The sequence below is a fragment of the Sminthopsis crassicaudata genome, chromosome 5 (assembly GCF_048593235.1).
Source record: "Sminthopsis crassicaudata isolate SCR6 chromosome 5, ASM4859323v1, whole genome shotgun sequence".
Lineage (NCBI taxonomy): Eukaryota > Metazoa > Chordata > Mammalia > Dasyuromorphia > Dasyuridae > Sminthopsis > Sminthopsis crassicaudata.
In genome coordinates, this window is record NC_133621.1 from 207,756,527 (window position 1) to 207,773,516 (window position 16,990).

General features: G+C 34.5%; 1 protein-coding gene across 2 annotated transcripts in view; it reads right to left on the minus strand.

The window, feature by feature from the left end:
• Positions 1-16,990, minus strand: part of IRAK3 (interleukin 1 receptor associated kinase 3) — an 81,901-nt gene that overhangs the window by 35,920 nt on the left and 28,991 nt on the right. For both annotated transcript variants that reach the window (XM_074269715.1, XM_074269714.1), the window contains exons 3-6: positions 13,733-13,800; positions 12,315-12,369; positions 9,247-9,398; positions 3,023-3,087 (exon numbers count right to left, since the gene is read on the minus strand). In XM_074269715.1, the coding sequence (XP_074125816.1) occupies positions 3,023-3,087; positions 9,247-9,398; positions 12,315-12,369; positions 13,733-13,800 (340 nt within the window). The remainder of the gene's footprint in view (positions 1-3,022; positions 3,088-9,246; positions 9,399-12,314; positions 12,370-13,732; positions 13,801-16,990) is intronic.

Consider the following 16,990-nt stretch of genomic DNA (forward strand, 5'->3'; position numbering starts at 1 on the left):
CTATAATTCTGTTTATAAGGGTAAAAATAATATTATTTTGATAATTGCCAAGTCAGGTATAGCTGTATTCCATTGCACCACAGAACAGTAGGAAAGTATTTCTGTCTTGAAAAAAATTGGGGGGCATCTTTTGTTAGTGTTGTTCAGTCATGTCTGAATAACTGTGATACCATTTTGGAGTTTTCTTGGCAAAGATAGTGGAGTGGCTTGCCATTTTCTCTTCCACTCATTTATAGATGAGGATCTGAAGGAAAAGGATTAGGTGATTTACTCAAAATTACACAACTAACAAGTGCTATTGATGGATTTGAACTCATGAAGACACAATCAAGATTTCAATCCATGATGTTGAACCCTACATTCAGTGCTTTTTCCATTGTATCATGTTGTCTCATATATGTGAGCACATACTAAAATACGTAGATAGTTATAACTATGCAAATATATATCTGAATATATATGTCCATATACATGTCCACATATATGTCCATACATATGTTCTAGTCATTGTAATTCAGAAGCTAATAATCCAAAGTAGCAGTGTCCTGTTTATACTTTTGCTGGGCAGAATAGTCATTTCTTAGTTTAGACGAATTAGCTAAGTCTGACTCACAAATGTCATTACCAGAAAGTACAGATAGAACCTTGAGCCCAATATAAAATGTAAGGTTCCTGAAAATTGTATGTGCATGTGCTAGTGAAGCTTAAATATTTTTCAACTATAGCTACAATAGCTTTACTGAAGACATAGCATCATACTTAGAAACAAATGACTACAATAACAGATGAACTATAAAGAAATTCAGAATAACTAATTGTTTTCCCCTTAAGTGAAAAGATCTGATTCTGCAATTTAATTATTCAAAGAAAGAATATAATCTTGAGAAAGTGGCATTTTAACTGTCATTCTACATTAACTGTCGTGACTAAAGAGATACAAAGATAAGGAGATTAAAGAGAACTTCGTTCCTTAGAAAACTGTTTTGTATCTTGTGGAGAGACATAAAGAGAATTCATTTAAAACAAAAACTAATAAAAACTTTGGCTTCCATTCTGAAAGAACTAAATGGTGGAACTATGCTTCCAGAATTAAGAAGTAAGCAGTAGCAAGTAGAGAGAAAGGTAACCACACCATCTAAGCTTTATGTGAAGATTAATCCTAAACCCTACTACAAATAAAGGAATAAATGAGAAACCTGAATTCCCGCTAGATTTTGAAGGGCAGGTAGGATTTATGTAGGCAAGAGAGTAGGAGGAAAGAATTGAAATATGATAGGATAACACATTTTGTAAAGAAAAAAAAAACCCTAATCATTAAAATTGAAGGTATGGTCTTAGGGAACAGACAATAAAGAAAAATTCCTTCCTTTTTTTCCCCACAGAAAAGCAGAATATGATTAGGGCAAAAGATTATATACTTTGTTTGATTTGATCATTGTATAATGTGATTTTATGGGGGGGGGCTGGTATTACAAGGGGAAGGGATCAATGTGTTTAGGGATAATTGTTTTTTTCTCCCAAATAACTGTAATGTAATGACAAAAGACAACAAAGAAGTTTATTTTTAAAAAATAATTCTTGGGGCAGCTAAGTGGCGCAGTGGATAGAGTACTGAAGTCAGAAAGACCTAAGTTCAAATCTGGCCTCAGACACTTAACATGTCCTAGCTGTATGGGAAATCACTTAACCCCAATTGCTTCAACAACAAAATAATAATTCTTAAATGAAAAGATAATTTTCAGAAGAAGACATTAAAGCTATTTCTAATCACATGAAAAAATACACTAAATCACTATTGATTAAAAAAATGCAAATTAAGATAACTCTGAGATACCACTATACATCTCTCAGATTGGCGAAGATGACAGGAAAAGATAATAATAAATGTTGGAGGGGATATGGGAGAATTAGAACACTAATATATTGTTGGTGGAACTGTGAAATATTTCAAACATTTTGGAAAGCAATTTGGAACTATGCCCAAAGGGCTATAAAACTATGCATACCTTTTGATCCAGCAGTGTCTCTACTGGATCTATATCCCAAAGGTATAATTAAAAAGGGAAAAGGACCCATATGTGTAAAAATGTTTGTGAAAGTCCTTTTTATAGCGACAAGGAATTGGAAACTGAGTGGATGCCTATCAGTTGGAGAATGGCTGAATAAGTTATGGTTATATGAATGTTATGGAATATTATTGCTTATAAGAAATGATCAGCAGATGATTTCACAAAGTCCTGAAAAGACTTACATGAACTGATACTAAGTAAAGTGAATAGAACTAAGAAAACATTATACAGCAACAAGATTATGTGACAATCAACTCTGATGGACATGGTTCTCTTCAACAATGATGTGATTCAGACCAATTCCAATATATCTGTGATGAAGAGAGCCAGAGAGATGGAGACTGAATGTAGATCACAACATAGCATTTTCACCTTTTTTATTGTTGTTTGCTTTCTTTTTTTTCCTTTCTCATTTTTTTTTCCTTTTTGATCTTATCTTTCTTGTGCAACATGATAAAAATGTGGAAACATGTTTAGAAGAATTGTACGTATTTAACCTATATTGGACTACTTTGTTATCTAGGAGAAGGGAGTGAAGGGAAGGGAGGGAGTTTTGGAATATAAGGTTTTGCAAAAGTGAATGTTAAAAACTATCTTTGCATATATTTTGAAAATTTATTAAAATATTACCTATACATAAAAGATGATAACTTATGCAAATATATAACTGCTTTTATATAAAAATGAAGTCACTGGAATTTGTCTGAGGCTGAATTTGCATTCCGATATTCCTGACTCCAAACCCAGCACTCAGTGCACTCTGATACCATCTAGCTGCTTGCCCTATTGTGAAGATTTAATGCCCTAATTAAAATATGTTTGTATTAGTAACATAAATTGTCCATTTTAAAAATTACCTTATGGAGCATACTCTAACACTAAGCAATATTTTAGATATTTTTAACAGCAAGGGAATAGAATTTGGAGGAATTAAAGATGGGAAACATACTCACATATTCAAAACTTCAAGTTCTGAGAAAAACATCTTCCAATTTTTTTTATCCTGTAGAGTTTTCTCCTAAATATTATAACAAAAGAAAAAACCGGGTGTAGTTACAAAGAAAAAGTACAAATCTTAAAGCATTTCAGTGTCATTAACCTGTTGATAAATGTAACATTCAAATTGTTTCATTATGAAAGTTAACATAATGCTTTAAATATCCAAAAATCCCATCCTGATCAGAATAAACTGTTTGTTGATTTTAATTGTAATGACAAACTCTTCTGGGTCATTCCTTGGTGGGATACATGGCTTGTGCGCTTGGACCTCAGTGGCTCACAGTAATCCCACAGTAATGGGGCTTGCCTGGATTGTAATATTTCATTAACTGAATGTCTTAATGTGAATAAAAACAATATGTTGACTATATGACATTTTACTCTTGGAATAACTGAACTCTCCAGAATTGGAATCTAACCGCTACAACAAAAAAAGGAGAATTTGTTCTTGGCTTAGCAGATATCAAGCAATTCAATTTATTTCACACAGTGATGTGTACAAAAGGCAACATGTAGTGATGGTTAGAAATCATATCAGAATCAGAAAGACTTGTATTCAAATGCTGCCTTGAAAAAAAAAACACCAAAAAAAACAAAAATCAACAATAAGTATTTATTTAGTGACTAATAAATGTGGGGTATGCAAATAAAAGAATTAAGCAATTCCTAGTTTTAAGGCATACATATAGAAGTATATGTAGGGGCAGCTAAGTGGCATAGTGGATACAGCACCAGCCCTGAAATCAGGAGGACCCGAGTTCAAATCTGGCCTCAGACACATAATAATACACATAATACCCTGGGCAAGCCACTTAACCCCAATTGCAATTGCCTCAGCACAAAAATAAAAGCATATATAGAATAAATATAAAAAGAATATATATATATAATGTGTATAATGGTAGGAGGTGGTATAATAGCAGGTCTGACATGAAAAAGACTCATCTTTTTGAGTTCAAATCTGACCTCACATACTCACTAGCTGTGTGATCCTATACAAGTCACTTAACCTGTTTGCCTCAATTTCCCCCTTTGTAAAAATGAGTTGGAGAAGGAAATGGAGAACCATTCTAGAATCTTTATCAAAAAAACCCAAATGGGATCATGGAGAGTTGGATGTGACTGAAAATGACTGAATAACAGCAACAGTGTGTAATGGTAAATATCACTATCCTAAGCACTTTTTATAAATGTACAGAAAAAAGCAAACAAATTAAAAAATACAAAGAAATAGGGGATTTCTGTTAATTAATTGCTAATTTAAACATATGTGTATATATATTTAACATTTATTATGCATTTCACATTAACATACATAGGATCCCATTTATACACACATAAAATATTTATTATATATTTATCACAGAGAAGGAGAATGCACCTATGACACCAAGTTATATATACATTGTTAAATATGGTCACTATGTCTTGTGATTTTATTTAATAGTTTTTCTTTGTATTACAAGGGTCAAATGTAGGCAGGAAAAGGGTATTTTTTTTTCCTACAGAACAACTGTAATATAATGACAAGTCATCAATAGAACTTATTTTTTTAAAAAAGATTCTTAGATTCCTCCTTCTCCTTATACTATATACATGTATCTTTAATGATGAGCTCTGAATGTTTTGGTTGTTGGGAGAGAGAAATGAAGAGGGGGAGAAAGAGAGAAAATGCCCATATGTGTGTATAGAGATAGAGTGAGTGAGTGTGTGTGTGTGTGTGTGTGTGTGTGTGTGTGTGTGTGTGTGTGTGTGTGTGTGTGTAAGCATTGAAATCCAGTTTTAGACATATAACTAGATGGGTGATTTGGGCAAATCACTTAAATCTCTCTGCCTTGGTTTCCTTATCTATTTATACAATATTACCACCAACCTTCCAGATTCTTTTGAAAATCAAGTAAGATAATATTTATAAAGTGAACGTCCCTGACATGTAAAAAGCACTTAATAAATATTTGTTTGCTTCTTTCTTTTACAAAGAGGAAATTTCTTCCCCTTAGAATTCCCCACATAAATGTCTTCTAGTAGTACTGTTCTTTGTTCTTTGACTGACTGTTCCTTTTTATTTATGAATAAAGGATAATTTTTATTTCACCCTACTAGAAACAGAAGATGTAAAAGAATTACAAGAGATTAAGCATTCCTCAAAAGGAATTGAATTTAGGGTTGGCATCTAGATAACACACAAATATTCTGATGAATTTCTAGTTTCCTCCACTCCTGGTACTCCCTATAATTTGGATTTCATCTGTCAAGATATTAGGAGACACTCTGTTTTACAGAGCTAAGGTCCAGCAAGCACGCTGTGACCTGACTGTAGACAATCCTTTATACTCATTCTCTCAATGATCTCACCCTCTGGCAAATATTGTCATGGGATTTGTGATTTTATATGATATGTATAATGCCTTAGATTTGCTGGAGCTTTCCTATTTCCTAGGAAATACTGGTCTGAGAGTTGAGACTACAGCTGACAGATTACAGCAGAAAGTGATCAATCACTTCTTCTGACTCTGAACAATTTTTGAGCTTGTAACTGTTAAGGGAACTGAAGCAAGTGCTGCATTCCTGTTTTTTCCATGCTAACTCTGGTTCTGTAGCCTGCTAAATGATCACAAGGCTCAACAGTCCTTAAGGTTTGAGATAATTACGAGTCTCAGTGACTCTAATATCTTAGAGGCTCTTCCCACAAGTCCTAAGATAACCTGTCGTGTCCAAAAAAATACCAACTGTGGAAACTTTACTGAAGACTTAAAAATGAATGTGTTGTGGTACTGCCTTTTGTGGTTTTGATGCTTAAAAACCCTACCCCTTACCATAGGCCATAATCCCTCTTTCTCTGGAAGGTAAGCTTCTGCTTGCAAGCATTTTCCTCACTCTGAAATTAAACTCTATTTGATTCCTGACTCTCTTGCCTTTGCTTTCTTTGGCTCCTGGAACTTACGACTGGACCAGTATGAGCTCCATTTAAAATTTCTTTGTCACCCCCACTGGAAAGCAAGCACAATTTGAGATTACTAGATACATAATAACCATCCAATCAGATCTACATTTTCCAAATAATTCTTGATGGAAATCTCTCATCCTTCTCTCTACCTCCATGACATGGCTCTGTTCTCTAGCTGCACAAAGGTGATCTAGCTGAACAAAGGTGATCTTCCATCCCCTCCATTGCTAAAAAAAAAAAAAAAAGGTACACTGTTATGAAATAGGTACCTGAACTCTCAAATTTGGAATGACCCACTAAGTAATCTGCAAGGCTGGTCCAGTCCAGGAGATCTCCTTTCTCTCTTCTCTGACAAGTAGGTTAAATTTTAGTATCACACCACCTAGGATATAGAAACACTCTTCCTCCCTACTGGAGGTGAGTGTTTAAGAGGATTGTCCACAAACTCTCATCTCAGGTATGCACATTTCTTTCTCCATGGGTTTCTCTAAGATCTCTATCATTTCCCTGGCTTCTGTTATCTTTTGGTGTGTTAGAATCCTCTATCAGGTCTCCAATCTATAACCTGGACTCAATGCTATGGAGAATATATTGATTCCTGTTTTCTGATCTGACACCATAATTAATAGTTTCTAATGAGAAGTAATTCTATAAAAGTCCCACCTCTTTCTTCCCTTCCAGAACACAGATTGGCTCTGCCGCTTTGATCTGTTTTATAAGTAGACAAAAGGCAAAAAGGGGTGCCTTTTCCTTTTTGAACATTCTTTCTCTTCACCTGGATCCCAATAGTATCCATTGGATCTACTCTCTCATTCTAAATGAAATTAATGTTAATAAGAAGTTTTTTCTATAATTTATCTCAATAAAATGCCTTGATAGGACCACTTTGCCCATTGAAAAAAGTTTATTTAAAAAAAAAGTAGTAATCAAAACTAATAGTTTGGAGCAGCTAGATGGCATAGTAGATAGGGCACTGGCTTGGAGTCAGGAGGACTTAAGTTTAAATACAGCCTCAGGTACTTTAGGCTTCCTAGCTGTGTGACCTGGGCAAGTCACTTTTAATCCCAATTGCCTACAAAAACAAACAAACAAAAAACTAATAGCTTGCCTTAAGTAAAATTGTCAAAGAAAGGACTATAAAAGTCCTGCTGTTAGAAGAAAGTCTTTATCAGGATAGTCAGGAAACTCAAATGAGATAATGTATGTTAGAATTGGGTATAATTTATAAAGCACTATAAGACTATAAACTACTATTGTCATTAGTTTTATTATTGCTATAGATTTAAACAAAAAAATAAAGTTATTGAAGCCATCTCACATTTCCTGCCAGCTAGACATCCACTTCCTAGTTTTTTCTTTATATTCATCCAAGGCATCATAAAATTCCACTTAATTTAAGCTCCTTAAATAATCGGGAAGAAGTAGATATTATGATATCCATGAATACTTTTGTCATATTCAAATGGAAGGAAGAGATGAGTTTAGACAATTACTTCCATTCAACTTAAAGTGATAAGATGTTACTGATACCTTAACTGTGTAAGAAAATAGTGGATTTCTCTAGATATGAACAAGGCTTGGCACTTCAATTGACCACAAACCTTAGACAAGCATGAGAGGGTCTTTACCAATGTAGATGTCTTTGAAAGTTACTGAAAGAAGTGGAGTGAAGTTGAATAAGAAGTCTGTCATTGAGCTAGTTGGATTCAAAAATTAGAGTGATAAGTTAAGAGAAAGCAGTTCTTGAGGAGAAAAAACAACCATTTGGTGGGATAAGAACACCTCGATATTGGTCTCCTCCTCCTTCCTCATGAACCATGGGAGGCCAGAGGCCAGACTTTTGCATTAGCATCCTAGCAGTTTCCTCAGGACAATTCAAGAGGCAATGATATTCTGGATATGATGAGAAAAGGCAGATTCAATGCTTTAGGAAGAGCCTGCAGAAAAACAATGCTATAATTATGGAGAAAATCTTGAGGACTCTAGCAAAACAACTTTCAGGAACTGTGAGCAGCCCTTTTTGCCATATTTGCTTTAAGGTTGACCCCCACTTTCCACCAGGATTTCTGGGTAGTAGTAGGAGTGTGTCACAGATTTTTGTGGGAGGATGTTTTGTACCAACTCTTTGAGCTATATATCATTTTAGTAAATTTTGTTGCTGTTGAGTCATTTTAGTCTTGTTTGACTTTGTGGCCCAAGTTGGGTTGTTTTTTGGTTTTTTTTGACAAAGATACTAGAATGGTTTGCCATTTCCTTTTCTAGAGCATTTTACAGATGAGGAAATGAAAGCAAACAGCATTAAATGACTTGCCTAGGGTCACATAGCTAGTAAGTAATTGGGGCTACATTTGAACTCAGGAAAATGTACTTCCCTGACTCTCTGTACCTGGAATTTTGTATACTGTTGCGTCAGCTACTTGCCCATATTAGTAACCATCCTTTTCTAAAAGCTTATTCAATGTTGACTGACTGATGTCAACTAACAAATATGGAGAGAAACAATAGAAGAGACTGTTATAGCATTAGAAAGGATCTTCCAAATCCTCAAAGCCAACTTTAGAGTCCTAGATAGACAAATGTTATGCTATAGTTTCCCTAATTGTCCTGCCTCAGTTTCCCTTAATTTTTCTGTTTAATCCTGCACACCTCCCTCCTTCCCAAGTATCATGATCCAGAAAAGGAGAAAGACCTTCTATCTTAGACATCATAACCCCACTTATCCCACTTATCAGAATGTCCAGTGCCTCCCACCACCCTGTCAGAACTGGATTGATAGTCTATTCCCACTCTCAGTACCTTGACTCTGTCCCTCCCTCAGTCTACCTCGAGTCTGAGCCACGTGTCATATGTCATTGAGAACTCACATTGTTTGCTGGATTCTTGGAGACTATTGTCTCATTCAGCCCTGGAACCAAATCATGGATCCATTTGGTCCCAGTAAATCTCTCCCTTTCAAATAAAATATTAAATACTCTCTAATCTCTATCTTGGCTCAGTTTCTCCAGGATTACAAAATAGTAGCTTCATTTTAGGGATTTAACAACAAGGAGTTAGGGTTGGGAAACTAAACTTTATAGCATATTAAAATATATCTTTGCTTTTTGAAGTTTAAAAAGAAAAACTGAATAAAGGAAGAAAAATGTGGGATAAGAAATGTGCATGTAAACAACCAATCACATGTTGTAACAATTATAAAAACTACATGCTCATTATGTTAATTATATTCCATACCTGTTTAAACAACTTAACAGCAAATGTTCCATTTTGAAGTTCCACTTTGAATACTTTGAATAATTCTCCTTCTCCAATTAGAAAATCTTTATGGAAGCTTCTGGTTCCTTCTATGATGTTTTTAAAGTTGAAGGAAGAGTTTAGGTTTATTCCTTCACATGGAGGGAGGAAAAGTTAAGTAAGATGATTGATATAATTATTATAATCTACATTAATATATTAGATCTGAACTCAGGTCAGGAAAACAATACCTGGAAGGAAAATCCACACATGTATTCTCTTCATACATAATAGGTTTTTAGTTCCCAATATGCCATAAAGAAAAAAAAAGTAATCTGCTAATTATGTCAAATAAAAGGATGATATCCTCATCATTTAAAAAAAATCAATCAATTGTTGGGGAAGGAGTTCTTTATTTTTTTCTCTTTGGCAAAAGGTAGATTTATTTAGGGGAATAGGTTACAGACAAAATGAAGGGATGCAGTAGACACCAGGAATGGTAAATATAGAATAGGGTGGTAGAGCACATAGTTAAACTAACTAGAATTAGCTCCAGTGAGGAGAAAGGTGCCATTAGAGGGAAGGCATTATGAGGAGGGAGAGAGAAAGTAACCTCAGAGTGGGCTTAGTCCTGAAATGAACTTAGCCAGGAGTTCTTTATGTAACAAAAAACTGCTGGGAAAACCTGAAAGGATTTTTTAAAAATAGATAAGGGTCTATCACATGCCACAATAAATCCCAAATGACTATATAATTAATGTATGAAAATCACAACATAAAAAGGTGAGAAACAGATATAAAATTATCAATAATAATTATATAGAAAAGAGAAAAATTTGCAACCAAGACTCAAGATGAAAAACAATCACAAAAACAGATAGACAATCTTGACTAAAGAAAGTTAAAAGACTTTTGTACAAAATCAATACAATTAGAATAAAAAGACAATATATTAACTGGCTATTTTTTTTTTCATTAAGGGAACATGATAAAAGTCTGACATATAAAAACTATAAGAATTCATGCAAACCACCATAATCAAGAGTCATTTTCCAATGGAAAAATGGTCAGACACAAACAACTTTCAAAAGAAATATAAACTATCTGTGGTTACCTAATATTAAAAAATAATTAATAATCAAAAGGTGCAAATTAAGTTAATTTTGATGGATCACCTCATATCCACCAAGCTAACAAAGATGGTAAACTATAAAAAAGTTTTTAGTGAAGAGACTGTGAAAACATGTAAGAATGCTAATTCATTGCTAATAGTATTAGAATTTGTTTGACTGCTTTTGAAAATAATTTGGAATTATGAAAGAAAAGTTACTAAATCATTCATACACTTCGTTCCAGATATTCTATTATTGGAATTACATCCAAAGGAGATGATTGACAACAAGGAAAAGCTTCCATATGCAAAAAATAATCATAACAACACTATTTGTGATAAGACAAATCTGGGAAGAAAATATGTGCCCAATACTTTGAAAATGGGTAAACAAATTACAGCAAATGAATGTAATAGGATATTATTGCACCACAGAAATGACAAAGAGGGATAATTCAGGGAAACATGAGTATGAAGTAATGCAGAGGAAAGAAAGCAGAATCAAAAGAACAACATTCACAATGACTACAGCTGCTAAAAAAAAATGGCAAAACAACAAAACTCTGATCAAATATAACATCCTTTGTATAAAGCTAAGTACATATTGCTAAAGCTAATGGGTATACATAGTTTTAAATTTTAAATATTTTATGTACAACTGGCTATTCTTTTTAAATATATAACTTTTTTGAGGAATGTTTGTGTTAGGGATTTTATTTGGATGTTTGCTTGGAAATGATCTTGTTTCTAAAAAAAATTGATTTTTTTTTAAAGAAAGAAATTGATCAGCCTTGCCAAAGGGAATTTACAAAGATTCTATGTTGAGATTCAATTTGTTTTCCTGACATTAAAACAACTTATTTATTTGCTGATTCATACAGAACATAAAACTAATACTGAAATGAAGTACTAAAGTATTTAAGCTGTTGAAAAACTCAAATTAAACTTTCTGAATCAACTAGTTAGAAAATAATCTTCCATGTAATTGGTTAAATTTTTGACAATCAAATTCTTGTCACCACAATTCAAGCAAAAAGGAAAGTTCTTAGTCATGAACATTTTGTATATCAATAGGGTTGATCACTAAAAATACAGGAATTTTTCTTTAACAATTTTTCTAATTAAGCTTTAGAGGAAAAATAAAATAAAAGCAAGAGTGAAGTCCACAGGATAATGGAGGACAGGCATTATATAAGATTATAATAATCTTTTAAGAGCATTCATAATTAATATTTCAAGTTTTTAAATTTTTCAATGTTCTATAAAATTTTCTCATCTAGTTCTTATAATAATCCTATGAAATAAGTATTATTACTATCTTTATTCTGTAAATAAAGAAACTGAGGCTTAGAGAAGATAGGTTCTTCACCCACCTTCACTCAGTAACTACACAAGATAAGATCTGAACACAGATCTTGTTCAGCTCCTAATCTAATGCTCTATCCACTCTACCATGCAAAGGATTCCAGTGTTATTAAATTATTATCTCTGCTAAAGAAACTATAAAGTGAAGACTGATATGGAGCTTAGTTAGATGTACATGTTGATTCCCAAACTAATCTACCACATCATCCATGAGATCCATAAGGATGAAAAACATAAAATAATTCCTGAATTAGTTATTTCAAAAGTGTTTTCCCACTGTACAAAACAAAACAAACAAAAAAACTCAAGTCAATAGCAAATTTCAAAACCAAAGATAGCAGATAATTCTTCTAGCTAAAAAGTTCATTTGGATTTTACAGAGGCTAGTGAGGAAATTAATATTTGCCCAATAATTTCTTATCTTCATCTTAAGTGTCAGCAAAATTACAGGCACTTTATCTTGTATTTCCTATTTGTACAGAGAATCAACATGTTAATGAGCTTACATAAATATAGTGTACTAATTGGATTTAAAAAATGGAAAATGCTATCCCTTCCCCAATTCCTTTAAAAAAAAAAAGGGTTTTTTCACCTTTCTGATATTCAGGCATACATCTTATATTATCAATTGTGTTGTCAGTTGTTACCTGAAAGAAAATATATTACAATAATTCAATATTTTAACCTTGGAGAGAAAAACTCATTATGAATGTCAGAAGTCCCACTAAAAGAGGAACCCCTTCACAAAAGAACACATAAGACAATAGCTGGTTGTAGAGGTCTCATTTCTTTACTCTAAAAAGTTTGGTACCTGAGGTTGAAATATCTGCTAAAAAGATGACAGGCTTTGGTGGCAAAGATTTTGATGGAACAAGACAGGTGAGGCTTTTTGCCAATACTAAAACAAGGTTTCTGCTTTTTTCTAAAAGATCTGGGGAAATTGTATGCCTTTAGGTTTAAGTCATGGAAGCTTTTATTCTTCCCTGAGGAAGAGATAACCAAGGTTTTTAATTGAGTCAAAATCTAGAAGTGTTAGAGATCAAGTCAAAGGTGCTTGGTAGAAACTACACATTGGAGAATAATCCCAGATAGTACAAAACAAATACATAGGAAACTAAGGGGGAAAAAAATGGAAATTTCATGATGCCTTTAACAACTGCTACTCCCAACTCTGAAAAACTGTTACCTAATATATGCTTCATGTCTTCTTACTTTGGGGTCTTTGAATACATGGAATACTGTTCTTCATATTTTATTTCTCCCATATCCCCAATTTCCAGTTGTTTAAATCCAACTGAGCTTCTGAAACACATCCTCTAAGTAATCTTGATTAATAGCCCAATCAGAAATTATCTCCCTCTCCTCCCCCAAGACCTTGTATAATATTTCAGATCTCTCCAATGAATAGAAGTTCCACTTTCTATTTCTGTAGGTCATATCCTTTGTGTATCACTTCTAGTGTAATGTTATGATGAGACAACAGACTTCCTTATCTCTTTCTCTTCCAGCATTTAATACAATGCTTTTAACAGTCAGTTTGTGTGTCAGAGGCAGTTGAAGCCAGAACTTCACTGCTTTTTATGAACTCAAAACTCTGGAATAATAGTGATTAATCTTAAGGCTGATGGTGTCAATGATCATAGACATTTAATAAATGTTGGTTAAACGGGAGTTAAATTATCAAGAGGAGGAAATCCTCAAGCCCTTCACCTCCCATACTTAAAATCCTCCAAATTCTTACATTCTCATCTGAAAGAGAAACAAGATTCAATATTAAGATTTTCCTTTTACAATCTTCCTCCCCCAAAAGAATTGTTGCAAAGGTTTTACGAAGGTGAATGTTGAAAAGCTATCTTTGCCAATATTTGGAAAAATAAAATACTATTTTTAAAAAAGAGTTGTATCAAGTCAGCATTTTTCTTCTCTGACATCTATTGGCCAGGTTCTTTCTTTATGCTCACATTTAAACTCTGAGTTGAATACTCCTACTAAGGTTTTACTGTACTGTACCTGGGAAGAAATATTTGGAAATCCAGTTGTCTGCTGACTCTGGTTAGATGAGGCACTTAGGGTCTTTCCTAGGACAGAACAGAAACCAGATAAGAGAGATTGAGACTGAAACAAAGAAGTTTTTGTTTTGCTCAGACCTGAAGGAAACTCTCTTATAAACAACTCTTTTGCAACTTCTATTGTAATGCCTGAGAAAATGAGCAAGATAGAGATTAGAGAGTATTTAATAGTTTATTAAATGGAGAGATATACTGGGATCAAATTGGATCCATGGTCTGGTCTCAGGGCTGAATGAGACTGTCATCTCCAGGAATCCAGCAAATAGTGTGACTTCTCACATATATATATATATATGTAATATATACACATGGCTCAGATGCAGGGGGTTAGACTGAGGCAGGGGCAGAGTCAGGATGCTGAGAATGGGAATGGGACTCAGTCTGGGTGAGCCACCAGAGAGGAAATGACATAGTCAGGAGGAGGCACCCTGGACCATCTTGATAAGTTAGTATTTGATATTCTGGGAGAATTAGATGGGGAGAGACGTTCTGATGTTCTAAAATATAAAATATTTTAGCTGTATCAAGTATTCTGAAAAAGAGGGAGGGAAGGTTTTGCAGGACTGAGAAGCAGGGAAACTGAGTCGGAAACTGAGTCAGGAACTGCGTCAGGATAATTAGGGAAACTGAGTCAGGACAATAAAAGAGAACTATGGTATAACACTACCAAAACTTATTTATAATTGTTCTACAAATCAGTCTTAAGGAGTTAACTGAAGCATTGTAAACTTAAGTGACTTCTTCTGGGTCAGAGTCAGTATATGTCAAAGGTTGAGATCTGACTGGACTCCAGGTCTTCTGAACTCCAAGATCAGTTCTTGGGCCAATGCCTTACTGCCTTTTATGAACTAAAAATTCTGTGGTGATAGCATTTAATCATAAGACCAATTGATGAAATCTGAGCAGCAATTCCTAGTTCAAAATAAACATGTAATAGTCATTCTCTTTGCCAAAAAGTGGAGTTATTTAGGAGAAAAGATAATAGACAAAATGAATAGACACCAGGAATGGTAAATGTGAAATGGATTTGGGAGAGCAATAGGGTTACCAAGGAAAGGATGCTGTGAGGCTTGAATGAATATGCCATTGTCTGTCGGCCTAAATTCCTAGAGGAGTTTACAATAATGAAGGGAAGACATTATGAAGGAGAAAGAGAATATCTCATCATTGTGGCTTAGTTTTGGAAAGGACTTAGCAAAGATCTTCATTTTGAGCACATCTTTTATAGAGGAAATGGAAGTATCAGGAAAGTATTTGGTGACTCAGAGGGAGGAATCAAGGAGGAGCCAGATGGACCTGTATAAAGATATGCTAATTAATATCTCAAAGATTGCTAAAAGAGGCCCAGGGGTTGCAGGGATAGACAATGGAGGCTGATAAATGAGTTTCATTCTTAGAATCACTCTACACAAACAGGATAGTCTGGGACTAGGTTATGTCTGATAATAATAGCCAGTTGGGCTTCTTCTGACAAGGGAAGAGAGTAAACTCAAAATTCACATCATAATGAGGTTGGTACTGATTTTACATGATAAATATGTCTGAAAATAATTACCAAACATTTGTCATTTATTAGGCTAAGGAAGAAAATAGAAAATGAAAGAAAAAAAATGAATCAACTTTTCCAACAGGTACTGTACTTAAAATATTTTAGTTAGCAAATTTTAGACTAATCTTCCTCAAGTATTGTTTTAATAATCACAAGTATTCCCCAACAAGCCTTGATTTTATTTTGACTCATTATTGTGTGGTACGGAAATGGTAAGGGGTCACCATTTAATAAAAAAAGCTGGAGAGAGCTCTAGAGAAAAGCAAAGTTTATTGTACATTCTCTCGAGAAGGGGGTCCCACCCCTTGAGCATACAATCTAAGAGAGGAAGCGCCTCCTGTGGGCAGGACAGCCCCTTTAATCTCTAACGCAAAACACCCCCTCCCACCACTGACCCTCATCCTCTTTGGCTGAGAGTCTTACATTCTAAACTCGAGATCTACCCATGAAATTGAACTTGACCAATAGGTACATAGTTGCCCATATTTGACTGAAATAGGGAGGAAATTGTGTCATGGGAGGATAGCAGGAAGGGGACTCAATTATGCCCTTGAATCAATGCTCAAAGTCCTTCAGGCCTCCTCAAACTCTGAAGTACATGAAGCCTTACTCAATTTCCACAACTGTCTTGAAAGATCTCACCTCATCTCATTTATTATCATACAAGTTGGGTATAAAATGGGAGGTTTCATTTTCTACCTGAGCTGATAGTTTTAGTAGTTGCCTTTTTTTTTTTTTTGATTCATGAAATTGTTGGGATAGGTAGAACTGAAACTCTGAAAAAAGGTGTGCTTCAATCAGACAACCGAGCACTTAAGGCTAATTACCTATTTGATGTGAGACAATGACTCTGTTAGCATATGTTTGGATATATGGCTCTTCTCACCATTGGTGCTTACTGAATATTTGGTGTTAAGATAATCATAGATAAGGATTTGAGGGCTGGGTGACAGAAGGGTGAGAGAGTGACTTTGCAGCAGGAGGAGGAGAGAAGTTGGTGCCTTTGTACTTGAGAATCCAGGATACATCTTTGGTGGGCCTTGTGGCAGTTTCCTGCTTCTTTCACTTCTCCCCCTAACGATCAAGGACTTTTATTTATCCTGACTCTGGCTGATCCTGAGGCCTCCAGGGAGCTAACCTGGACTTCACAGGTAGATGGTGCAAAAGTGATAGATCCCCCAAAATACATTTGGGTTTTAGAACTCTTCCATACAAGCCACCAAATGTTGGAATATGGGAGGGACTCCAAAACATATTGGGGTTTTGGGCTGGTGTTGCAAAGCTACTCAAAAGAACTTGTAGGCTTAGATCATCTCCCATTAAGCCATAGGTTAAATTCCTGAAAATCTGTCAGCTTAGTAAGTGGGCTAACCCTATAAGGAGTTAACTAGGAAGTAGGGTACAAGTGAGCAAAAATTTCAACAAGAACCTACTACAGTAAAAGTCCACTTAAGGTTAACAAAATGTCCATTTAGCAACAAAAGACCCATTTAGTGGATGAAATAAACTGTCAGTGCTCCTCAGGGAGCACTTGAATATTCCTATGTATACATTAATTCAGATTATCTCCTATAAATGTTATGACCTATCCAGCTACCAAATATCTGGGATCTTTTTGTTGTGGTCTTATTCACCTTATCAAAACCAAAA